This window comes from Macrobrachium nipponense, chromosome 13 (assembly GCF_015104395.2).
Source record: "Macrobrachium nipponense isolate FS-2020 chromosome 13, ASM1510439v2, whole genome shotgun sequence".
Classification (NCBI taxonomy): Eukaryota; Metazoa; Arthropoda; class Malacostraca; order Decapoda; family Palaemonidae; genus Macrobrachium; species Macrobrachium nipponense.
This window is the reverse complement of record NC_087206.1, coordinates 102,106,802-102,133,252: the sequence shown is the minus strand read 5'-3', so window position 1 is coordinate 102,133,252 and position 26,451 is coordinate 102,106,802. Positions and strand designations below refer to the sequence as shown.

The 26,451-nt window shown below is 43.2% G+C and overlaps 1 protein-coding gene across 2 annotated transcripts in view; it reads left to right on the top strand.

The window, feature by feature from the left end:
• Nucleotides 1-26,451, top strand: part of LOC135225236 (amyloid protein-binding protein 2-like) — a 277,676-nt gene that overhangs the window by 101,288 nt on the left and 149,937 nt on the right. For both annotated transcript variants that reach the window (XM_064264566.1, XM_064264565.1), the window contains exon 4: nt 1,193-1,353. In XM_064264566.1, the coding sequence (XP_064120636.1) occupies nt 1,193-1,353 (161 nt within the window). The remainder of the gene's footprint in view (nt 1-1,192; nt 1,354-26,451) is intronic.

The following is a 26,451-nucleotide window of genomic DNA, read 5'->3' as shown; positions in this document are numbered from 1 at the left end:
AGTAATGTATTGACTTTATTGTATCATAACAATATCATTTTGTATATACTTACCCAGTAATTATAGGAACAGAGCCCACCCACCTCCCCTCGCATGATGAGAGCTGAAAACGAATTGAAGTTCTTTGCTAGGTTGTTACCTACATAAACTCCCCAGTATTGGGCAGGACATTCTAACCACACCGTAACCGAAACTTGCACTAGCGTAAATTTTCCATTGTTAAGCTGCTGTAGGTAGAAAGCTCTTAGCTATATAATTACTGGGTAAGTATATATAAAACCTTATTTCATTATAGAAATATCATATTATAACTCCTGGGTTGGGGTGACTAATGTGGTCTATGTCGGATCACTTATGTAGGTCAACACCAATTTTAAAGAAAAGAAGCAAGATGCTTGTGTATTTATGCTGCGCATGATGAAAAAAAAAAGTTGCACATACAGGTGATCCAATAACTTCATAATGATATATAACTTTATAAGCATATCTTTTATCAGAGATATCAATTATACTTCACAACTCTGGGAACTCAAATCTGTAGTGTCAAGATTCATGCACGAAACTCAACATCACGGAACAGGGTCAAACCCATATTGTTGTTAATCATTTGGACTGTTAACTAGTGTGCCGCCATTCCCCATTCAAGAGCTAGCTAATCTCTGGTGTGCAGTGAGTGGGGCTTTGCTGCAGAGCTAGGTGGACTCTGCTGTAATGCTTAAATTTGCAATCAGAATTAAACAAAACTGGGTTCAATATAAGAAGTGAGGGTTTTTTTATAATAATGAGAGCAGTGATAAAAATTATATTTGAGCAATTACAGGTAATATTACAGTATTATGGAGGTTACCAAGGTTCAAGTACTGGTAGTATAAGGCACCTAAGACTTCTTCATATAAGACCCCTGTGTACACTATTTCAATTTTTGTTTGTTTGTTTGTCGGAGAGAGATGAGTCTTATACGCTGTCAGTTATAGCATCTTTACAGCTGTATTTTCACTCCTTCCTCGCCAATTTGAATTTCCATCGTTATCTTAATTTTTCTTTAGCCAGTTAGTAATGATTTATCTCCATCACTTCTCTTTTTGCCCTTCTTTGATCAACTTACTTAACTGTCTGCTCAAAACTATTACATTAACAGGCATTTTCTTCATGAAATTTATCCCTTTACTTATTAGTCTTTTTCTCTTCACAGCAAATAGATAGTTTGGTTGTACAAGGGCTCTCAGTATCAACATTTTTAGCTGAGGCAGGATGGCTACCAGATGCAGAAATTATGTTAACATCTTGCCAAGAACTCCTAGCAGACTCCACAGACCCACAACAGATGACACGTGCACTAGAGTGTTGTCACAGGTACTGTATTTCCAGTATGTATAAGTTTGTAATTTATATACGATTGCAGTAATTTTGTGTTTTGCTCTGTTTGGGTTTCCAGTTTTCTTCAGCCTTTATCATTTATTTCAAACTTGAGGACTAAGGAATTTGTATCCCTTAGAATATCTATTTAGCTTGAGTTATTTATTTTGTTTAAAATTATACTGTAACTACTGTAAGCAGGATATATTTTATTACCAAATAAAGTCCATACTGTAGGATAATGGTACATTTTGTAAGGATAGCAGGCAATTTGAATATTTTACTAAATTTCACAAAGAACAAACTATACATAAAATTTCAGTTATTCTTTAACAGGTTCACATGTTCCTGATTTACCAAATAGTTTTTAATGCAATTTTAATGGAGATATATGCTAGGCTACCAGTTTTATCATTTTTGTTTGCAAATCATTATGGTGAGATCAGTTAACAAAGTACATAGTGTTTTTCTCTTACTTTATTTAATTGGCCTTTCACCAATAAATATTTAATTTTGAACTTGACATGAATAGTAATTAGAGCATTACTACCATAGCCAGTAGTATTATTTCAGAGGGTAAATGCTTATTCACATGGATTGAGCCTACAGAGGCCATTTACTTTAAATTCAAGCTTCCAAAGAATATGGTGATCATTAGGAAGAAATTACAGAAATAATATAAAATACAAAAAAGAAAAAACAAGAAAAAGAAAAGAGATAAATTATTACCTTGTTCTCCATCCTTGGGCTGTGCCGAACCAGTTGTACCATGTCTTCCATGGTCATGGGTTTGAGTTCCTTCGCTTGAGGGTACAATCAGGCATTTTTTTTTTTTTTTTTTTTTTTTTTTTTTTTTTTTTTTTTTTGGGGGGGGGTCTACTTTCCTGTTTTTTGAAAATTTATAGGACAGGCTGATGAGAAAGCAAGAGTTGCTTGGTGGGTTATCAAGAAAGTATTTTATTTTTACCCAATCTTTTCCTTCTGAGCTTTTTATAATATCTATAATCCATCCATCCCCAGTTGTTGTGGGAATCCTGGCATGTTTCTTATATGCCCCACCTTGTCAACCATTTGCTTCTGGCATTTTTTTCAACCACGTGGTCAGGTTTATTTATACTTTCAGTAGTATTTTTGTAAATAATGCAATTTTACGTTTGTTTTGAGTTTATATGTATTAGTTTTACTACTGATAGTAGGTTGTTAATTTTGGTTCATTTAGGAGACATTGAGCTGAACCGTGGGCCTGTTATTCATTACAGTAAGAAAAATTGCCAAGTACTTTACTCAAGTATTTGGGGCTTAAGATCATATTTTCTTGAACTCCAAAGTTGTACCTATAACTATGATTTGATATTTATATCTGAGACACTTGTAAGTAGTAACAAGTAGAAGGTTATCTTGTTAATCCTGGGGTTTAATGGCCCTAACTTTATTTATCATTGTTACATCCTATGTGCACAATGTATGGTTGTAAATGCTAAGTCCAGATGACCTATTTATCGTTAGAAAAATTTTGAATGTAGTTGCCATGAAGTTCTTTGTTTTAAATTTACAATAAGTTTGTTCATACGCAAACAAACCTTCGGTCTTAACAATAGGATAATTTTTTACTGCCTAGCTGGATCCGGTTAAATTGCAGATGAAAAGCAAGGAATCTTGTGAGATCTGGCAACTCATGCATATATCGGGTGAAAACAGGTCAAGGACCACGAACCCATGCCACCATGTTCAGTCTTTTTCTTAACCGCCTGGGTGAGAGTTGCGGTTGCCCTCTCTCGGCCTTTTACCCGGTTCATTGCCCGTTTCCGCTTGTGATTCTGTGTGTGTGTGTGCTTGTATTATGGCTTCTTCTGCTCCTTCTCGTCCTCGCCAACGTATGTGCCCGGGAACTCAAGGTTAATTGTGTCTCCTTTCCTGACTTCTTCAGCGACAGACCCACACTCCACATGCAGGTGTCATGCTATTGTTGGTACCATAACGAATCCCTGCCTGGAATGTAGTGCGTGGCCTAGAGAGCAGTGGAAGTTATTGTATAGTAAGGGGTTTTCATCTCCTGCTGCAGTTACTCCCCATGCTAGTGTTGTACCTTTGCCGCCTTCCTTTTCTTCCATCGATTCATCGTTGTAAGTATCGGGAGGCCCTCAGGCTGATTTATTGTGTAATGTCTCCCCCTCTTCCTCGGGACTTAATTTACTTCTCTCAAGGGAGGAGGCTTTTTCATCAGTTTCTTTTATTTCAGATTTGGAGGCGTCCAAAATGGCGGCACTCTGGGGGTTGCTTGGGTTATGGGGTCCACTCTCCTTGGAGGGTTTGCTGACGCACTTCATGGATGCTCGCCTCCCCCCTTAGGCTACCCAAGCACTCCCCCCTTCTCCTGGCCATGTCTTCGTTGGTAGGCGGGGTCAGCCATATTGTATTGCTCCGCCAGTGACGCTTGCCGGTTCCATTGATGACGTCACTCCCAGTTCCCTCTGCTGCGCTGCCTCGCTCTTCTGTGTCATCATCGTTTGCTCAAGTGGCACCATCGCTGCCATCCAGTAAGCTCCATCTCCTTTCCGTGTCATCTGCGCCCTCTCTTGCTGATCTGTCTGAGGCTTTATGTCAGGCAGTTCTTAAGAGGTTGGGTTCTGTTTTGGAAGATGGGTTTGCTGCCATGTTTTCTGGGAAGTCTGGGAGCAAGCGTGTTGTGTCCTGCCAAGAGGATGCGTAAGGAGTCAGAGCTGTCATCCTCTCCTTCTCCCCCATCTCCACCATGTCGGCGTATCAAGCATTAGAAGGTTAAGGACTTTGCCTTTTCTTGGTCTGAGTGAGGAGTGGCACACCTGTGTTCCTGATTGTGTTAGTGTTTCATCCCCTGTGCAATCTGCAGTGGCTGCTTCATCCTGTGCTTCGAGTCACAAGTGTGTTGCAACCTCACACGTTCGTGCACTTGTTGCTGATTCTTCCGCTTCTTCGGCACCAGGGCCTATTCGTCACCATAAGGATCTCAAGGCGCCTGTGAAGAGATTGAAGGTTGTGAACGTGGAAGCAGTGCAGCTGGAGTGTTCGTTTCCCCCTCCCCTTGATGCTGTCTGGGGTTCCACTCCGAGGAATTCTCGTTCTTTGTCAAGTGTTCGAGATGCTTTTCCTTCGCATGTAAGTGCATCTGCCCCACAAGGCCACGTATGTAGCCACGTATGCAAGTCATCTATTGTGAGTGTGTGTAGTAATATTCCTAGTGTTGTGGTTGGATTGTTGCAGGAGTTGGTGCTTGGCTCCAGCCCAGACAGGTGGCTGGCACTTCGGGCTGTTTGGCTTCTGGGTCTTCTGTTGGTCTGCAAGAGGAAGGCGTGTTGGATAAGCCTGCATCTTCTTCTCGTCATCAGTCTCCATTGCCAGAGCAGGAGGAAGGAGACTCGCAAGAGTTTTTGTCTTCCTTTGCCAAAGTTGTCGATCTCATTTGTGGGTTCAACAATTTGGAGAGTACAACTCAGGCTCAGTCGTCTTTCACTCCTTCTTGCTTGGAAGCCTTGCTGGGGGCTACGCAAGATCCTAAGTCGTCGTTTCAGCTTCCCTTATCGGGGCATGTTCAGTCAGTATTGCATAAGGTGAACGCCTCTGTGTCAGATCGGGACGGTCAGGGGTTCTTCCAAGTTGCTTTCCCCTCCACTCACGAGGCATAGGAAGTATTATGCTACGAACTCTGCCTACTTGTTGTCTTGGAGCAGGTGAGGTCAGTGGCACAGCCCTTGTCTCTACAGGATGCCTCAGCTTTGGAGTCTATGGCAGCCTCCGTGTTACAGACTGTGTCATGGTTGGACTTCTGGTTGACGGTCATTGCCAAGATTGCGTCTGACTGGTCCCCAGAGGGGTTGGTAAGTGTTTCTTCTCTGCCAGTTTTTTGCAGTCTGGGGGCAAGGCATTCTTGTATCTCGCACACCTCAGCGTCAATTTGTGGGCTAATCTTCTGATCAGAGAGACGCAGCTTTATCCAGGATAGCAAGATCAGTTGACTCTGAGTACTTGTTGGCACTAAGGAATGGGGACCTTTTAGAATCTCGGTTCCTGTTCCTTCGGACTGAGCTGGAGGACGCGATAGACCGACGCCGGGATGACACAAAGGACAGGTTAGTGCACCAGGCTGTGTCAAAGTCAGCATCTCATTCTCGGAGACGTTCTGCCCCTCCTCCTCCCACTACTCAGCAGCAATCACGGAGATCGTCGCCTGGTAGGCCATCTATGAGTTCGGTTTCAGCAGGGCCTTCCCACTCGTCCCAGTCTAGGTCAGAGGACCAACCTCCCCTCTGCTCCCACTCTTACAGGTCAAGAAGGGGCTCCAGAGGCAGAAATAAAGGGGGTCGTCGATAGGTTGGGCACCTCTCCCTCTCCTTTGCCGGGGGGGGGGGGGGGGGGGTGGGGGGGGGGGGGGGGGGGGGGTGTCTGGTGGGCCAAGTGGCAGAGTTATGTGGCAGAGAAGTGGGTAGTAGATGTCCTTCAGGTGGGGTATCTCCCCCACTCTCGGACAAACCTCTGCACACAGGCAGGTGTATCCCCCAGATTCTCTGAAGTTCTTGGCTTTCCAGGAGGAAGTGCAGAAGATGCTGGACAAAGATGCAATAGAGGAAGTGATGTGTCTGTCTCCAGGGTTTTACAGTCACGTCTTCTTGGTGCAATTTATCCACCTTGGATGATTTCATCAGGAAGACGAAGTTCAAGATGGAGACCCTGCGATCGGTGTTGGCAGCTGTGAGGGAAAGCAACTTCATACTGTCAATAGATTTAAAGGGCACGTATTTCCAGATCCCTATTCATCTGACGTCCAAGAAGTTCCTTCGCTTCTCTCTCGGAGACAAGGTCTTCGAGTTCAAAGTCCTGAGCTTCAGGTTGACTACAGCCCCTCAGGTGTTCACAAGGGTCTTCTCTCTCATCTCAAGTTGGGTCCATACTCAGGGGATCCGTTTGCTGAGGTACCTCAACGATTGGTTGGTCTTGGCAGGTTCCAGAGAGAAGCTGCTGCAGGACAGAGAGCATCTGCTTCGGTTTTGTCTGGAACTTGGCATCATGGTAAACCAAGAGAAGTCAAACCTCATACCCAATCAAAGGATTCTCTATCTGGGGATGGCATCGATACGGCAGTCTCCAGAGTTTTCCCGTTGGATTAGAGGTTGGAGAAGTTGCGAGTGGTGGCGCTCGGCTTCCTGTCAAAACCACATCAGTCAGTTCATCAGTGGCAGGTTCTTCTGGGAATTTTGTCTTCCCTGGAGAACTGGTCCCTCATGGGTGTCTTCATCTTCAGTCTCTGCAATGGTCTTCTAATAAGGGTTCCTCTGTTCCTGGAAGTGAGAGAAGACCTTTGTTGGTGGTTGGACGACCAGAATCTCTTGAAGGGTGTTCCTTTGCATTCTCTTCCACCGAACTTCCTTCTGTTTTCAGACGCCTCCCTTGCAGGTTGGGGTGCTCATTTAGGCGGTCTCATTACTTTGGGCTTTTGGAGTTTGGAGGACAAACAGCAGCATATCAACGTCTTAGAGTTAAAGCCAGTCTTTCTGAGTCTGAAGGAATTTCAGGAGAAAGTAGAGGGTCATTCTGTTGTTTTCATGTCGGACAACACCACGGTGGTCTCTTATGTGAACAAGCATGGGGGCCTGGTTTCGCATCAACTTCAAGCCTTGACAGTCGAGGTTCACCAGTGGGCAGTCAGTAATTCGGTGGAGCTCTCGGCCAAGTATATCCCAGGCAGAAGGAATGTGGTCGCAGACAAGCTCAGTCATCGGGATTAGATCCTAGGCACAGAATGGTCTCTTCATCAGGCTGTGGCAGACAAGCTCTTCCAGTTTTGGGGGAGACCCATGTTGGACCTCTTTGCGACCCAGTTCAACAGGAAATTGGAGATGTTCTGTTTAGTGGTTTCGGATCCTCTGGCATTAACAGAGGACGCGTTCCAACATCCCTGGGACAACCTGGAGGTGTATGCCTTTCCTCCATTTTGTTTGATCTGTCAAATCCTGAACAGGTTGATGAGTTTGCAGCGTCTCAGGATGACTTTGGTAGCCCCTCTGTGGCCGCGGCGGAATGGTTTCCAGATCTGCTGTTGGTGTTGTCGAAGGTGCCAAGGGAGATTCCCCCCTGGCGGCATCTTCTTTGTCAGCCACTCATAGAAAAGATTCCACCAGTCAGTAGAATCCCTGTCTCTTCACGGTTGGAGGCTATCAAGTATCTCCTCCGAGTGAGAAGCTTTTCTCAAAGGACAGTAGGGCATATGTCCAGCAGTCTCAGAAAGTCTACCTCTGCAGTTTACCAAGGCAAATGGGCAATTTACTGTGATTGGTGTTGTAAACGGGGTTTTTCCTCAACTCGGAACCTCTATTCAGCACATAGCAGACTTTTTGGTCTTCCTCAGGGATGAAAAATGTTTGTCTGTTTCTGCCATTAGAGGCTACAGGGCAGCCCTGAATATAGTGTTACATCTTGAGGTGGGTACACACGTGAGAGCCGAACCTTGTATGTGTAACTGAGTTATGCATATACGGTTACAAGGTGTCAAAATGTTGAGGACGAACTGTAACCACGTTAAGCACGTAACTTCATTTCAATCCACTGCGATCATCAGTCTGTCTCTGTCCGGGTTGTTTACCGACGATGGCCACCATGCAAGTACCAGCTGCCGTATATTTATATACATTATTTAACGAAGATGAAGCGAAATAAAAGAAGATGGTGGCAATCAAGGTTATATACTAGAAGGGTAGAATACAGTGGTCGGAAATTACTCGCTGACATGAGATTCCAAGAAGTTTCTGGCCACAGTAAAGCCTGTTCTTCGTAATAACTAATAAATTGAAGGACCTCTTCCTCACTCCAATCAGCCATGGTAGACATATACGTACTGACTGACCAAAACAAGGGACTCTACTATGGACGGCCTTGTTCATAGTCGATGTTAACAAGTTCAGCAACCTCTGTTGTTACGCGTGTAATACAGTTCCCGTCCACACATGGCGTAATGTTCAAAGAGACCTCCCTTTGATGCGGGGCCCAAAAACCGACAATTGGCGGGACGGAGGGCGAACGGAGCCTCGAACCTTGCGGGTTCGGGTTCGAGGAACCGTCCACACTTGCGTTTTTGTTACAAGGTTCGGTTCGCACGTGTGTACCCACCTTATAGGTATCAACATCTCATCCTGGGAACTCTCCTTGCTAGTTAAGGGGTTTGAGCAGTCGTGTTCACCTAGAGAGCTCAAGCCCCCAACGTGGGATGTTTCCTTGGTCTTGAGAAGTTTCACTAAAGCTCCTTATGAGCATTTGCATCATTCATCAGACAGGAACTGACTCTTAAAATGGTTTTCCTCCTGGCCTTGGTGTCTTCAAAGAGAGTGGAGGAGCTAAACACCATACAAACAAACACTCAAACAACACATGGCCTGAAGCACACCAAGGGTTGGGGGTCAGTGTCCTTCTAATTTGTCCCGGAATTCGTGGCTAAGGCCCAGAATCCCTCGGTGCAGGATGATAGATTCACCTCCTTTTCCATTCCATCACTGGATGACATTGTGGGCATTTCTCAAGAACTTTTGCTATGTCCTGTCAGGGCTTTGCATTGCTATCTTAGGCCAGGTTGTCGTAGGCTTTTTGTTAGCACAGGGTGTACAAAGAAAGAGATATCCAAGAATACATTCTCTTTTTGGATACATTAAGCTATCAGACAGGCGTATTTGACTTGATGATTCGGCCGCCACATCTATGCAGGCTAGTTCATAGAATTCTGAGCGCTGGTACTTGGTTACACCAGTCCACTTTCTCCTCTTTCTATCTTCTTACTTAGGTAAGATACATATGTGCCCTTAACAGGGCACATATGTATCTTACCTAAGATGATTGTGTGGATGAGAGAATGAGTGAGTTGGATGGTCTCTTTCTTTCTCGTGTACCTTTCCTTCTTCCTACGGGGCGATTGAGGAATAGACACGTCATTCGCTGGATTGGTCTGATACAGGTGAGTAAGGTAGTCATACTGATAGTTTGGTTGCTTAGTGTACAGATATCCAACCTTCTATTCGGTAGCATATACTCCAGGGTAGTAAGGAGTACTAACGAACCCTGACGCATTGGTTTGTTATTGAACAGTCAGTTTCTCTTTCGTTCCCTATGCAATGATTCATCCCATATATCATTGTAGGTAACCCAGTGGCTCAGTTGTTTGATGTCAGTGTATCTAACTTTTCATGGCCATCAGTCCCTCTCCAGTAGATGTTTCTTCTGGAGCTGGACTAAGGGGTAGGCCCCCAGCCAGTTTAGGATGTCTCCCTCCAAGTATAAGTCTATCCTATTGTTAAGACCGAAGGTTTGTTCGCATATGAACAAATGACAAATTTCCTAAGACAATTTGTATTTTTTATAGCTATAAACCTGAGGTCTTACATTGTACTGCCCACCTCTAGCCGCCCCTCTGTATTCTTAAAGATATCATGGGTTGGAAAAGACTGAACGCGGTGTTGTGAGTGCGTGGTCCTTGACCAGTTTTCACCCGATATACGCACGCGTTGCCAGATCTCACAAGATTCCTTGCTTTTCATTTGTGATTTAACTGGATCCAGCTAGGCACTAGAAAATTATCCTATTGTTAAGACCTCAGGTTTGTAGCTATGAAAAATACAAAATGTCTTAGAAAATTTGTCATTTTATAGTACTGACATGTTTGCTGTTTACTTCAATCCAAATATTGATGATTTTAAATAGTATGTCTGTCTCTTGGAGAGGATTAGTATGGCTCAGTCACAGGATTCAAAAGCTTCATTCATTATTTGTGGAGACTGTAATGCAAAACATAGTGAGTGGCTAAATTCAGATTCCACAGATCAACATAGCTGGGCTGCTCTTGAGTTCTGTGTATCCTCCAATTTTGTCCAGCTAATTGATGAACCCACACATATTTCTGGTAGTAAATTAGACCTCATATTTGTTGTGACTTAGACCAGCTTTCTATGATATACATGAAAGCGGTCCGCCAGAGTTATTCAGGATTCACAGTCGTGAATAATCAGCCTCTCTCTCTCTCTCTCTCTCTCTCTCTCTCTCTCTCTCTCTCTCTATCTCTCTCTCTCTCTCTCTCTTCTCTCTCTCTCGTCGTCTCTCTCTCTCTCTCTCTCTCTCTCTCTCTCTCTCTCTCTCTCTCTCTCTCTCTCTGTACTCGTGTTGACTTCTCACTTCTGTTCATGGTTGGAGTTCTTGAAGGTTTAGTTTGAAGCACATCGAAGTATAAAAGATACTACTTGTATTTCCTTAGCTATTTACAAGTTGGGACTCATCTTAGAGATAGGAACTCTTTTGAAGGATTCTTGAGTAGATGAGAGATAGGACGAGAATGCCTGTAAAGTTCTCAATTTGATCTTAGGAAAAGTGTTAATGTACAACTAACATACATACATGACTTTTGAGGTCATGAGAAAGAATAATGATTCAAGGTTTGATCTAGATTCTCATGGGAGTTTGGTCGGTCACGTTGACCCACGGAACTGATGAGACACTTGTTTCTAAGAAACATGATACAGAGCATAGCGATATTTTTATAATGGAAATAGGATGCATTTCCATTTTTGTGTGTAATTCAATTACATATTCACTGATGTAACAACTGTGTACGTATTATCAAGTCCAAGGGCTGTGAATATATAGTCACTTCTGATCATTGCACCATTGAGATGGACAATCTGTCAGTCAGTACATATACGGATTCCTAATGCCACCATTGGAAAAACAGTCTGGCTGAAATCTAGAGCCAGTTAGGATTGCATTATTGAAGCTTGTCAGGGATTTAATATTTCAGAAGCTGTATCAGATCCTGATTCCAAGAAGTTAAATGATGTGCTGATGGCTATTTTAACCCTTAGTGGATGGGTAAAAAGATCAATAGTATGCAGCTCCTCAGGCTAGGTAAACTTTGAGGTCGGCCATTCTCAGAAAAATACACATTAATGGAATGAGGAAGATATGCAAATGCACACGGTGAAAAACAAATTCTAAAGAATTTTCCTTACCTTCCACGAGGAGTTGAAAATTACGAAGTACAACCCCTTGTGTGACCTCTTACAAGACAATCATAAATTTTATCAACTTATATGTATGGTTTTTCCTCATAAATAATTTGTTTTATTTTGTAAAATTATTATTACAGCTCACACAATATCAAAACAGATAACAAATTCTTATCATATTTGTTGAAAAATATTTATGTAAATTTATTGAGAACAAAGATTCAGTAACTTTTTTATTTGTACATGTTTTTTCTAATATTTCTTTGCACTTTTCTTTGCAAAATTACATTTACAACTGACATACCATCGTAAAAGACATGAACAAAAACCAACAGCAATCCCTTGGTTTATTTATGAGCAAATTTACAAAAAGACTTCATGTGAGTGAGAGACGCAGTACATTTTCCCTTGGAGTCAGAAACAGAACTGAAGTCCTGTGACGCCAGATTCATTATTTTAGCCAGTGTAAACGTTGCCGTTAGTGAATCTATTGGCACCTCTTTCTCGCCCAATTCTTTCCAAATTGATGGTGGTTAGTATTGCCTCTACAGGATCAATCCATCCACCACCCCAAACCTGTTGTTATTACTCCTGAGCAGCTATCCGTCCATTAAGGGTTGATAAGGTATGTCCTTAGAAAGGTCATCAAATTCAGGACAAATGACCAGCAGTGGTTTGATGGTACATGCAGATGAGCTGACTATGACAAACAGACCAAATTCAACATTTGGATATGAAATCATACAAATCAAAACTTACACCAATTTTGTTGTATTTTAACAGAGGTCTTTCACATTCACAAATGATCCCTGATCTTGTTTTCCTGCTGACGGCAATCAGGTTCATTGACCAGTAACACTATATGCAGTAAATGTTACTTGCCGTTGAACTTCTCAGTTTCAGAGGTTCTTTTTTCCTCACAGTTGTTGGACTGTGGAACAACCTCCCTGAGGATGTCATAGAATTGGAACTTGAGAAGTGAAAGCAAAGATGCAACGCATTACTACCTTAATACAATTTCAATCAACTGACATTTTATATAATTATTTGTTAATTTATCTTTTTTGTTATTAACTGATCTGTTTCTGTATGTCTCATTACCTTCTGTTACTTCTTTTGAATTAACACCATATTCTTTGGAATCTTGAATTTTGAGTCAGTGGCCCCTGTGGGCTCATTCCATATGAATAGGGTTCATCTTCTGAATAATAATAATAATAATAGTGATAAAAAAGAAAACAAATAGTAGATGAATAAGTTAATAAATAAATAAAAATATAAATAATGCATTGAATCTTCGCTTGAACTTGTAAGGGTCTAAATGCACAACATCCTTAAGGAAAGTTCCACAGTCCAGCAACATGAGGAATAAAACACCTCTGGAACTGAGAAGTTTGATAGTGTGACACACTTACCGCATATTGGAGCTGCTGTTCAGCAAATCTGGTTGCTCTTGGCAGGAAAAGGATTATGGATCAATTGTCATAGCGTAAGTTCTCTATTAAAATACAATTTATAAAAAATAAACACTGGTCCAAGTCAAAACTTTAAAGTGTTAGGTAAGATGCAACGCATTACTACCTTAATACAATTTCAATCAACTGACATTTTATATAATTATTTGTTAATTTATCTTTTTTGTTATTAACTGATCTGTTTCTGTATGTCTCATTACCTTCTGTTACTTCTTTTGAATTAACACCATATTCTTTGGAATCTTGAATTTTGCCATTACAAATCCCTCTTTTCTAAAAGAACAGTATTCTAGTAAATAAATGAAAGGTTGCATTGATTTTATCACTGTTGTAAATATATGAGGCCTTACATGTACATAATACCTTAACTTCAGTGGAACATTTGCTGATGCTTACATTAGATGTTTCTCAAAAGTAAGGTTATGAGTTGAAAGTTACACAAATTATAGTCCAAGCTTCAGGCTAATTCAGCAAAGTCCCATCCACTTGAAGGGGAGGATGGTGTGGAAAATCAGTACAGGATCTACTAATCAATAGTGTTTTCGTTTTACTGGAGTTCAGTCTCGTACCCAACTGACTACACCATTTACTAATTTGCTTCATGTCACAGTTGAGACTAAGGGCAAATAGTTATATTAGCTGTCTTGAAATTTTCCCACACAATGAGTGACCTTCCTATTTTACATAGTATTGCAATGGATGCTATGGTATGTCCATTATCAAGGAGAGACTAACCAGCAAAAGGTAACCCCTCCTGAGGTTGGTACAGTTTTTGTTAGGGTTATCTTTTACTCTGGACATTTTACATGACTTGGTTCCAGGAAGATCTGCCACAAGTGCTCCTCTTTGTGTGCTTAAAAGAAGACTTGAATACGTTACAAGTATTTTGCCATTATCCTAAAGCAGATTGGAATATAAATTAACGTGAACCCATCTCTTCATTGCTGCCAAGTTGCCTATTTTACCATTTCTGGGTTCTACCTGTGTCGGCTGGTGAAATGTGCCTGTAGCACACATTTCTAGGTATAAATAGATGCTAAATATACCAGAGAAAAAAGCTAAATGGAATGCTGAAGTTACTACCTTCAGCTCGCTCACCCCATAGGGTGTCAGTATAAACACAAGGGCGAGTGGAAGCCACTGCCACAGATATTCTGCCAATTAGAAGACTCCTCTGAAAACCCCTCTCTAGATAGGTGCCGTTACAACGTCTACTTACGTCTACCTTCCACTCGCTACTACTACAACTTCTGCCAGAAGGCTTCATTTCTGTATTAGCACACTTACTGTCCGCACAAACTTTTTTTGCTGTCCTCTACTGGTGTTTTTCGGTGAAGCATGTCTGCCCCAGAGCCCCAAGCTTCATCATCTAAGTTGAGTACCAATTCCATTTTTCGTTTTTGAATTTCGTGAGGGCATGATCCATCCCTTTTTAGCCCTTATTAGGTCCCTTTGTTCTCGCGAACCCAGGTGACGCTCCTTTTGTATCCGCCATTTTGGGTGCATCATTCGTGGGCGTGCGTATTTTTTCACAGTTGTTATCTTATGATGAATTTTACACCACCGTTTAGCATTTCACTATTTAGACTACTGTTTTCCTAGGCCTTTTCATTATTCTCACTCCTGTCGTTTTCTGGAGCATTAGTTTTATGAGTTTTAGCCTTACGTCGTAGGGCCTAACTCGCTCCTGACGTACTCTGAGGCCTCTTCTTTTACATTTATCTTTTGTTTTTAGCCTTTTTTGGCTCTCTTGTTGTCCTCATCCCCTCAGGAGCGTGTTGGTTTCCCTTCGTACGTTCGATTTCATTCTTCGTATGTTATGTGCGAGTAGTGTGTTTTTTGGCTTCTAGGCTAGCCTAGCAGTACGCCAGTTTTTGCGGAGAGAGCGATTCCTCTCTCTCTTGCGGTACTCATTCATGCATTCTTTTAGTGTGTTTTTCAATGTTAGTCAGTAATGCACTTGATTATATGCACCTTTGTGATAAACTATTCAAATATTTGTTTTTCTTTTGTTGAGGTTGGAAGTTCTTCGCGATGCCCTTCCCTGGCCTACCCGACCAGACCTAGGCTAGGTTTTGGAAGGTAGGCCAGGCAGTCTTATGCCCCTCCACCCTTTCGGCCCCACCCTTACCGCCTCCTGACCAGACAGTTATGTTTGCTGGGAGAGTGGTCCAGGACAGAGTCTCTCGTGTCATGGTTGTAGGGCCTAGACCTATCGTACCTTACCAGATCGGAAGATTCAATTTTGGAGGGTTTAGTTAGGTTCTATCCGTCTGCTTCATGACGTCCTTTGGAGGCCATGCTAGCCTACCTGACCGGATCTGTACCGATCTCGGAGGGTTAGACTGGGTTCTTAGCTGGATGCGTTCCCCTCCCTCCTTTTGCAGTTCTTCCAGTAATTCCTCAGGCGATCACGACTCGTCCAGTCTCCTCCAGACACACACTTACCCCCCCCCCGGTCTTGTTCCAGCACTGCCTAGCTAGCTCGCTGCTCCTCCAGTAATCCTACCGATGAACGACAGCTAGAGCGTATAGCTTATCTAGGGGATTAGTCGGAGGAGATTGGGTGATTAGTAAATTTTTTAATGTCTTTTGGCATGTCTCCGGGCCTGTGGGTCATCTGGCCAGGTGGGGTCTACCATCATACCAGCCAGTAGGCCGCTCTGTTGTCTATTCTCCTCTATATTGTCACTGCCTCCCCACTCATGTGGGGGCGGAACTGGGCTTAGAGCTGCGTTTCTAATTACCTTAGAATTGCTTCTCTTCCCCAGTGCGATCAGACTCAGGCCTAGGTTTTACCTATTTCCCCTGTTCTGCTCATATCAACCCGTCTCCGCCGGCTTTTACTGTTATGATAACGAGGTTATAGATTCCGGAGTAGGTGAAGTCTTTTAGAGGTTGTGTTAGAGAATGTTTTATTTAGCATCTGTTGGTATGTCTCCGGACCGTATTTGTTCCGACGTAGTGTGGTCTACCATCACACCCGCCAGAAAGTATCCACTGAAGTTTATCGTACAGTTGTTCCCGCCGCTCTGTTTTCCATCTTCTATGCTATCGCTGCTCCTCACTCCGGGGGGGGCGGAACGGGGCTCAGAGAATGCGCCTACAATTGGTTAGGTTTCACTACTCTGCTTCAGTGCGATCAGATTCAGGCTTAGGCTTTGCCTTGTTTCCCGGTTCTGCTCGTATCAGGCCCTCTCCGCTTGTTATAGCTTTGCCGATCCCAAGTATGGATTCCGGAGCAGGCGGAGACATCCAGTGCTTTATTATTAACAAGTAAGTTGAAAATTATACCCGATTTTGCTTTTAACTGGTTAAGTATCTAGTTGAAGTGTACTCATCCCGCCGGAATGAACTCCGGCAGCATTATCTGACGATACTCATTTGCTTTTCAACTTACAGATGGTCCGTTGCCAGGTGACGGGTTGTCCGGCCGTCCTGTACAGGCCGTACGGGCATGAGGTCTGCCGATCCCATGCCAACTGCACCATCCTTGTGGACGGAAGTATGGTCTGGCACCCGGAAGCCTGTATGGTGTGCTACAACCTGGTGAAGATCGTAACAGACGAGTCGGTAGGTAACGTACTCGCCTCGTTTTTTCTGTGAAATTTTTGTTACACTTTGGCTTTGGGGAAAATTCCTCGACACTGGGGAACCTAATTTGGTTATTGCTTACATGTTAGTCTAGCGCCCAAGTCTTCCTCAATGGCGGCCCTTAAGGCCTAGGTAGGGGGGCCTTGGCAGGAACGAGACAGCTGGCCAACCCAACATGCTGCCGGAGGAGCTGTGCACCCTCCTCTACCCCAGTGCTCCAGTTTCAGCAGCAGTACCGGCGTCAGTTGCGGCTCCCATCATCGAGCGTATCTGCCAGGAGACCCCCCCCCCGGAGGACCAAGAGGGCTTGTGTGACATTGTCACGGAGGAAGTGGCAGCCATCAGTCTTCACCGAGAGCCTATGGCCACGGAGGAACAGGAGGTAGGTAGGGAGGTAAGTGAGGCAGGTAGTTTTCCGTTTAGTCCTACTCCTTCTTCTCCTCCTTCCTTCCAGGGCTTCCCTATGAAGTCCGCCCCCACTTGGGATAGATTGGCCTCAGTAATCCCCAAGGTCAAGGCCTGGAAGACGAGATCCCTGCCGAAGGTGGTTAAACCATCCAAGCCTTCCCCGGCAGGCTCCGCAAGGTCGTCATCGGCTCCCAAGCCTTCGACTTCCTCGGCTAGAGCTACTCCCCCACCCAAGGGGTCGAGAGCTAAGTCTTCCAAAGCCAGACCGGCGGAGTCTGGCTTTGACCAGGAGGCTTTCGCGAATCTTCTCATGTGGAAGATGAGAGAGGTAGTGGACTCGAGGCTTGAATCGATGTCCACTCAACTCGCCTCAGGCCTAGAGACTTCGGTTTAGTCCATCATGTCTCTGACCCAGAGGTTACAGGCCCAGGAGGAATTGGTGACCTGATTCCTCCAGTCCGGAACCACACAGCAGTCCTTGACGGTGCCGGACGCATCCAAGCTTCTGCCATTCGAAAATAGCAACCCGTGGCGGTTGGCTCTGCACGCCCCGTTCTCAGAGGGCAAGCTTACCATTGAAGGTTGCGGGCCTACAATTTCCCTTCCCGGGCTATGCTAGACTAGCCGAGGATGCGCTAGTCAGGGTAGACAAAGTCCCGAAAGAGACAGTTATCTACCCAGGGACCAGGCTCAATCTCCATGGGTCCGCACCCTCACGAAATGGGTGTGTGTCAACACCAAGTTGACACCCCATAAAGGTTGCTATACTATGTTTGTGGCGCCACACGAAGTTCCGACTCCTTGTACGTCGAAGGTTGCAGAATTGACACTGCAAGCCGCAATGGAGGACAAACCTATGCCTCAGCTAAAAGAGACGGAGGCTACCTCCTTGCTCTTCCCCGCGGATCTAGAGTGTTGGGCTGATGTTCCGGCAACGTTCACGGTGGGCAAACTCGACCCGGAGTGCGCCTCCACACAATTCAGTGAACGTTTGCCTAGAATTCCGGACCCTATGGTCAAGGCGGAATTCGAAGCAAGGTGCAGGCTGAGTAGGTCAATTAACTCAGTCACCACGGCAGAGTTGACTGCTACGACCTTTGCAGAGGAGCCTCTATTTCAGGTCCTCACAAAGTCACTATTACAGGCTTTTTAATCAGACCTGTATGACTCTATAGTGGCTAGACAAGCTTGCAGGAAGCATGTTTTTGCTAATGCTTCCATCAGACACGAACCGAACAGGCTCAAAAAGGCGTCGATCTGGGGGGGCCAACCCCCTTCCTGAGGACATGGTTAACAGCGTCCTCAGCGAGGCAGCTAGAGCTAACCAGAACCTTCGTGTTCGTTGGGGACTTACCCTCAAAAGGAAGTTTGAAACCCCCGGACCACAATCCAAAGGTAGGAAGAGGCCGAGGAAGTACCAGCCTTTCCAGTCCTCTCAACCTCAGACAGTAGTACAAGCTGTTCCAGTCTCCCAGATCGGCAAGCCTTCAACATCTAAGGCACAGCCACAACAACAGTTTGTCCTGCTGCAGAGTCAACCGACTCAACAGCCTTTGAGTTCGACCGCCCTGGTAACTTCCCCAGCTTTCAACGCCTCCTTTGAATCACAAGGAGCGTTTCGATTCTTCAATAGGCATGCAAGGAGTAGCAGACCCAGAGGACCTTCAGTTCATAGGCCCACAGTATTGTATCAAAAGGTCTGGGGTGGAAATGGAAGAAAGGGCCTCCTCCACCAGTCAGTTTTCACCAGATTCTAACGACAGACCTACTAAACTATGCCAAAGATCTTCTTCAAAAGAATGCAATAAAGAAAATCAATCGCCTGAAATTTCAAGGACGTCTGTTCAGTGTACCGAAGAAGGACTCAGAGGTGGTGACAACCCCGTGGGGAAGTAAGGTCCGCACCTGCGAGACGGTCAGCATGCAGAACTTGTCGCATTGAATGTATGAGTTGAGACGGGACAGGTCCAGAATCACTCTTCGTTTGTCCGAGTCCTTCTTCAGTACACTGAATAAACGTCCTTGAAATTTCAGATGACTGGCTTTCTTTATTGCCTTCTTTTGAAGAAGGTCTTTGGCATAGTCTAGAAGGTCTGTCGTACAAATCTGATGGAAACTGACTGGTGGAGGTGGCCCTTTTTCTCATCTCCACCCCAGACCTTTCGATACAATACAATGGGCCCACGTACTGAAGGTCCAATGGTCCCGGGAGAGGTACAGTCTCCCGCCTACCTGCAGAGACTCATTGACTGGTTGAGGTCTTACTTCCTCTGCCTCCTCTGAAGCCTCTGCCTCTTGAGAGAACTCTAGAGCCAGCTCTCTGCTGGTAAGCACCTCTTGCTCTGCTACCCCTTGCGTGCCTATTATAGCCTCGAAACTCCCCCTGTGTTTCAAAGGAGGCGTTGAAGGCTGGGGAAGTCACAAGGGCACCCGAACTCAAGGGCTGTTGAGTCGGTTGACTCTGCAGCAGAACAAACTGCTGTTGTGGTTGTTCCTTAGATGTCGAAGGCTTACTCATTTGGGAGACAGGAACTACCTGTACCACTGCTTGAGGCTGAGAGGTCTGGAAAGGCTGATACTTCCTAGGCCTCTTCCTACATTTGGCTTGTGGTCCGGGGGTCTCGAACTTCCTTTTGAAAGGAAGTCCCCAGCGGATACGAAGGTTCTTGTTAGCCCTAGCCACCTCGCTGAGGACACTGTTAACCATGTCCTCAGGAAAGAGGTTGGCCCCCCAGATTGATGCTTTTATGAGCTTGTTAGGCTCATGCCTGATGGAAGCATTAGCAAAGACATGCTTCCTGCAGGCTCGTCTAGCCACTATGAAATCATACAGGTCCGATTGATAAGGCTGCAGCAGCAACTTCGTCAGGACCCCGAATAGAGGCTCCTCTGCAAAGACAGAAGCTGTCAACTCTGCAGTGGTGACTGAGTTAATTGACCTACTCAGCCTACATCTTGCTTCGAATTTCGCCTTTATCATGGTATCTGGAATTCTAGGAAAACGTTCACTGAATTCTGTGGAGGCACACTCCGGGTCAAGTTTGCCCACTGTGAACGTTGCCAGAGTGCCAACCCAACACTCCAGATCTCCGGGAAAGAGCAAAGAGGTAGCCTCCGTCTCTTTTAGCTGAGGCATGGGTTTATCCTCCATTCCGGCTTGCAGTGTCAATTCTGCAATCTTCGATGTGCAAGGTGTCGGGATGTTATCCGGGGCTACGAACATGGTATAGGCAACCTTTGTGAATCGTCAACTTGGTGTTGACGCACTCCCATTCCGAAGGGTGCGGACCCATGCCGACTGAGCCTGATCTCTAGGGTAGATCACAGTCTCTTTCGGGACCTTGTCTACCCTGACCAACGCTTCTTCGGCTAGCCTAGCGTAGCCGGGAAGGGGAATTGTAGGTCCCCCGGCGGGAAGAAACTCATAGTCTTCACGGGTCGGGTTCAGCAAACCTCAATTGTAAGCTTGCCCTCTGAAAATGGAGCATGTAGAGCCAACCGCCATGGGTTGCTATTCTCAAATGGTGGGAGCTTGGATGCGTCCGGCACCGCAAAGGACTGCGGTGTGCTTCCGGACTGGATAAATCCAGCCACCAATCCCTCCAGGTAGTAGCCATCTTGCTTGGTGAGACGTACCCGCGTGAAGTCACAATAATCAACAGATATCACAAGTTTAACATACGACTAGAATTTGAGAAATATCTAGAAGTGTTCGTGAACTATCGGTGATAAGATTAGTGTGAAAATAGTTAGGATAAAGCGTCTTCTATGTTAGTGTATCAAGTGTAATACTATAAATCAGAACAAGATGGCAGTAAGTTCCAACTGCGGGAAAAGGTGGCGTAATTTGGCGTGTCTAGCAGATTCGCAATACGATGAGGTAGCAGGAAGGGAACTGGCATTTCTCATCTATGAAATCAGCAACAGTCCTAACCAAAAAGATACAAAAGCATTCATAGATATATTAGAAGGATATAATCCTTCAAACTGGAACAAATCTAATGAAAACATCTTGAAAATAATTGAAGAAGTTCCAAATAAAATCCAAGTGGTCAAGAGACTCATAAAGAAAATATACATAAACCAACATATTCCGACAAAGAAAATGAATAAGGTGAATCTTGTGAATATACTAATTGATGCATTAGGAAAAAGAATGCCAAAAGCATGCAAACTGTGTAAGGTTTGGTATAGCATAGTCAATCCACAAAACCTAATCAGAAAATGTGCTGCATGCAACATTCCGACCCATCCACAGTGTGCTGAGGTAATACAAGATTTGAGAAAAGATACAAGAATTTTTTGTTCAACATGTCTATCATGGATAGACAATGTTATTAAATCAAGATTGAATGTACAAATAGTTGAGGATGAAGAAGAAGAGGAAGAGGAAGAAGAAGAAGAAAAAAGAAGAAGAGGAAAACGGAAGAGAAGTAAACAAAAATGAAATGACAGAAAAAAAATAAGGAAAACAAAGAACAAGATAAAAGTATGGATGCAGAGATACTCATTGATACTACATATGAGGCAATAAAGCAGCATACCTACGAAGAAATAAATTACGATATGACAACAGAAAAGCAAATCCCGAAGAGGCTCTACCCAGATCTATACAATGACGGGAAAGAGGAAAAAATAGACAAGAAAGACAAAATCTGCAACCTTTTGAAAAGAGGGAATTGCAGATTTGGAGAAAGATGTTACTACAAACATCCTAAGATATGTCAAAACTATGAAATATATGGTAAATGTGCATACTTAGATGGATATGGGGATGATTGCAGAGATCTGCATCCAAAAATATGTAAAAACCTAAAAGAAGGAAAAGGATGTAAGTTCGACAAAAAATGCAAATATGCAACCTGTAGCCAATGAAATTTCAATAATCAAATAAATAACCAACCAAGTAATAAAATCCAAAATAAGAAAGAAACAAATAAAGAGAGAAAATCAAGAATATCAGGTAAAAGAGAAAAGCAAACCACCAATGAGATATGCAGAGGTGTCAGCAAAGAATTTCAAAGCATCAGCTCCGAAATTCTACTCAAGAGATAATAACTGTATTTATTATGCAAGAGGATATTGCAGAAACGGAGGAAGAAAATTGCAGATTCAGACACAAAATGAATAATTATGATGAAGGAAGATCAAATATTATGGAAAAGTTGGATTTTTTAATGTCAGAATTTCTGGAAATGAAAAAAAGAACAACATACCAGAACAGGAAAGAGACATGGGAAAATCCTTATTACTATCAGTATTAAATGAAGGAGAAAACACGCAAACCATCATAGTGATGAATGCGCAGGGTTTAGTTACGAGTAACTCAAAAAGAAAAATAGAGTACTTAGAAGAACTAACCCAAAATGAAAAGAAAATAGATATAATGAATAAGTAATGAAACCTGGTATTCCCAAGAGACTGGGAATGATGATCAAATAAAAGGGTTCCAAACTTATAGATCAGATAGAAAAATAGGAATCAAGGGGGAACCGCAATATATGGGAAAGACAAAAAAACAAGGAAAAATATATGAGAAATATAGTAACTCAGAATGTGAACTAATAGCGGTAGAATTTGAATCTGAAAAATTGATGAACATAGTAATATATAGACCTCCTAATACTAAAGAGTTTGACTTAATAATTGAAAAATTGGATGATATATGTAGAAATCACAAGGACTGGACTATTCTCCTATCTGGTGACTTCAACTTTCCTTTCGTAGAATGGAAAGAACGAATAGGAGATTGTGGTTGTACTTATACATATAAAAAAGAGAGTAATAGTAGTGCAGAAGATAAGAGGCAATTTGAAAAGCTATTAGATATGCTACTAGAATACAACATTCAACAAATAAATCACCTGCCAACAAGAAAGGAAATACTTTAGACCTAGTATTTGTGAACGAGATGAATTATGTTAAAGAAATAATAGTTTATAATGCGAGTATTTCAGACCATAATGTCATAGAATTAACAGTTCATTCCAAAGCAAGTGAAAATAGAGATAAGCAAGAAATGAAAAAGTGGGAAGGATATGGAAATACAACTTCTACAGTAAAAATATAAAATGGTCAGAAATTAATGAAGAATTAAACAAAGATTGGGATAACATTTTCGTAAGTGATGACATAAGGGTAAATACGGAGATATTATATAAAATATTGGAGATAATAGTGGAAAAATATATACCGAAGAAGAAAAGTAAACATCATTCATGCATACCAAGAGACAGAAGGATCTTGTTCCAGAAAATCAGAAAGTGGAAAAAAGGTCTTGCAAAAGAAAAAAATGCATGGAAAGTTATAGAACTAAAAAGTAAGATAGAAAATGCAGAAAAAAAAGATTATACAATCAAAAGAAAATGAAAAACGGGACTTGGAAGAAAAAACCCTATTAAATATCAAGCAAAACCCCAAACTATTATACTCATATGCGAAGAAGATGAATAAAAGAAGAATAGAAATAGGCCCTCTGAGAATTGAAGAGGGATTAACGAATGAAAAAAAAGGAAATTTGCAACATACTGGCAGAACGATATAAGAGAGAATTCACCCCTAGAATAGATAATGAAGATAATGATATAGAAGTAAGGGATGAAAATAGTGAATATTTAGCTGACATAGATATTAATGAAGCTGATATTGTGGAGCTGCTGCAGGGCCTGATGGGAAATTCCTGCTATTTTGTTAAAGAAAGTAGTTCATTCTATCGCAAAGCCACTTGCAATATTATTAAGACAAAGTGTAGATACAGGCAAGATCTATGATGAGCACAAATTAGCGTATATTACCCCTACTTTCAAAAGTGGATCAAGACTAGAGGCAAGTAATTATAGGCCTGTGAGTCTAACATCACATATAATGAAAGTGTATGAAAGGGTAATGAAGAAAAATATTATGAAACATTTAATAAAAAATAATTTGTTTAATAAAGGACAACATGGTTTCGTACCCGGAAAAAGTACACAAACCCAACTGTTAGTCCACCGTGAAAACATATTCAAAAATATGAAAAGCGGAAAGAAATGAAACAGATGTGGTTTATTTAGACTTTGCAAAAGCTTTTGATAAAGTAGACCTTAATATATTAGCGAAGAAAATTAGAAAACACAATATCGTGGATAAAGTAGGAAGATGGTTAAAAGAATTTTTACACAAACAGAAAACAGATAGTTATTGCAAACGACGAGAAATCGATGAAGCCAAGGTAATATCCGGTGTGCCGCAAGGTACGGTGTTAGCTGCAATACTGTTTGTTATTATGATTGAAGACATAGACAATAATGTTAAGGATTCGGTAGTGAGTAGTTTCGCAGATGACACAAGAATAAGTAGAGAAATTACTTGTGATGAAGATAGGAACGCTCTACAAAGAGACCTTAACAAAGTATATGATTGGGCAGAGGTAAATAGGATGGTATTTAACTCTGATAAATTTGAATCAATAAATTATGGAGACAGAGAAAGAAAGCTATATGCATATAAGGGACCTAATAATGAGACCATCACAAATAAGGAAGCAGTTAAAGACCTTGGTGTGATGATGAATAGGAACATGTTATGCAATGATCAAATAGCAACTCTGTTGGCAAAATGTAAAGCAAAAATGGGAATGTTGTTACGGCACTTCAAAACAAGAAAAGCTGAACACATGATTATGCTTTATAAAACATATGTTCGTAGTCGTTGAATATTGCAATATGATATGGTACCCACACTATCAAAAGGATATTGCACAAATAGAGAGTGTACAAAGGTCCTTTACAGCTAGAATAGAAGAAGTTAAGGACCTAGACTACTGGGAAAGACTACAATTCTTAAAATTATATAGTCTGGAAAAGGAGAAAGAGAAAACGCTACATGATAATTCAGGCATGGAAACAGATAGAAGGAATAGCAGAAAATATCATGGAACTAAAAATATCAGAAAGAGCAAGCAGAGGTAGATTAATAGTGCCCAAAAATATACCAGGAAAAATAAGGAAAGCACACAGGCAGGACATTAATCCACTACGCACCAGCATCGATAATGCAGCGTCTATTCAATGCGTTGCCAGCTCATCTGAGGAATATATCAGGAGTGAGCGTAGATGTGTTTAAGAATAAGCTCGACAAATATCTAAACTGCATCCCAGACCATCCAAGATTGGAAGATGCAAAATATACCGGAAGATGTACTAGCAACTCTCTGGTAGACATTAGAGGTGCCTCACACTGAGGGACCTGGGGCAACCCGAACAAGATGTAAGGTCTGTAAGGTAAGGTCTGGGTTTGCAATCTTTGGGCCAGAGAGAGCCTGCCGGAGAAGGCTTGGCTGGTCTAACCGCCTTCGGCAGAGACTTCGTCTTCAAGGTTTTCACCTTGGGGATTACTGAGCCCGACCTATTCCCAAAGGTCGTGGACATCCCAGAGAAGCCCTGAAAAGAAGAAGAAGAAGAAAAAGGAGTTGGGCTGAAGGAGAGAACGTTAGCCCCCCGATTACCTGCCTCACTTACCTCCCTACCTTCCTCACTTACCTCCCTACCTTCCTCCTGGTCCTCGATGGCCATGGGCTCTCGATGCAGGCTGATGGCCGCCACCTCCTCCGTCATATCATCGCACAAGCCCTCTTGGTCCTTCGGAGGGGCTTGGGTCTCTTGGCGGATCCGCTCTATAATGGGAGCCGCTACTGCTGCCAAAACCTTAGCGTTCGGGTAGCAGAGGAAACATCTCCTCCGACAGCACGTAGGGTTGGCCGGATCCGACGTTCCTCCCAAACCCCCCTACCCAGGCCTTAAGGGTCGTCAGCGAGGAGGCCTTGAGCGTCAGATCAACCTGTAAGAGATAATCAAATCAGGTTCCCCAGTTTCGACTCATCTGTCACGTTCCTAATGAGCCCGTAACACACCACGCAGGCTTCTGGGTGCCAGACCAAGAGTCCCTCCAGTTGGATGGCGCAGCTGGCATGAGGCCGGCAGGCCTCCCGGCCTCATGCCCATACGTCTCATGAAGGACGACTGGGCACCCCACCTCCTGGCAGCGAACCATCTGTAAGTTGGAAAGATACATGAGTATCGTCAAATAATGCCGCCAGAGTTATTTCCGCCAGTATGTGTACACTTAAACTAGTTACTTAACTAGCTAAAGGTAACATCAACTATAATCTTCAACTTACTTGTTATTAACAAAGCTCTGGATGTCCCCGCCTGCTCCGGAATCCATACTCTGGGTATCGCCAAAGCTATAACTGGCGGAGTTGGCCTGATACGAGCAGAACCGGAAACAAGGCAAAGCCTAAGCCTGAGTCTGATCGCACCGGAGTAGAGTAGCAATTCCCAACCAATTGGAAGCGCATTCTCTAAGCCTGGTTCCACCCCCACCGGAGTGGGCAGCAGCGATAACATAGAATACGGAAAACAGAGCGGCGGGAACAACGGTACGTAGAACTCCGGTGTATACATCCTGGCGCATGTGATGGTAGACCACACTTCGCCGGAATAAACACAGGCCCGGAGACATACCAACAGAAGCTACATAATAAATTTTCTTAACATTGAGCTCTGAATGTCTCCGCCTGCTCTGGAATCCATAATCTCGTTATCACAATAGCTATAACCGGTGGGGTT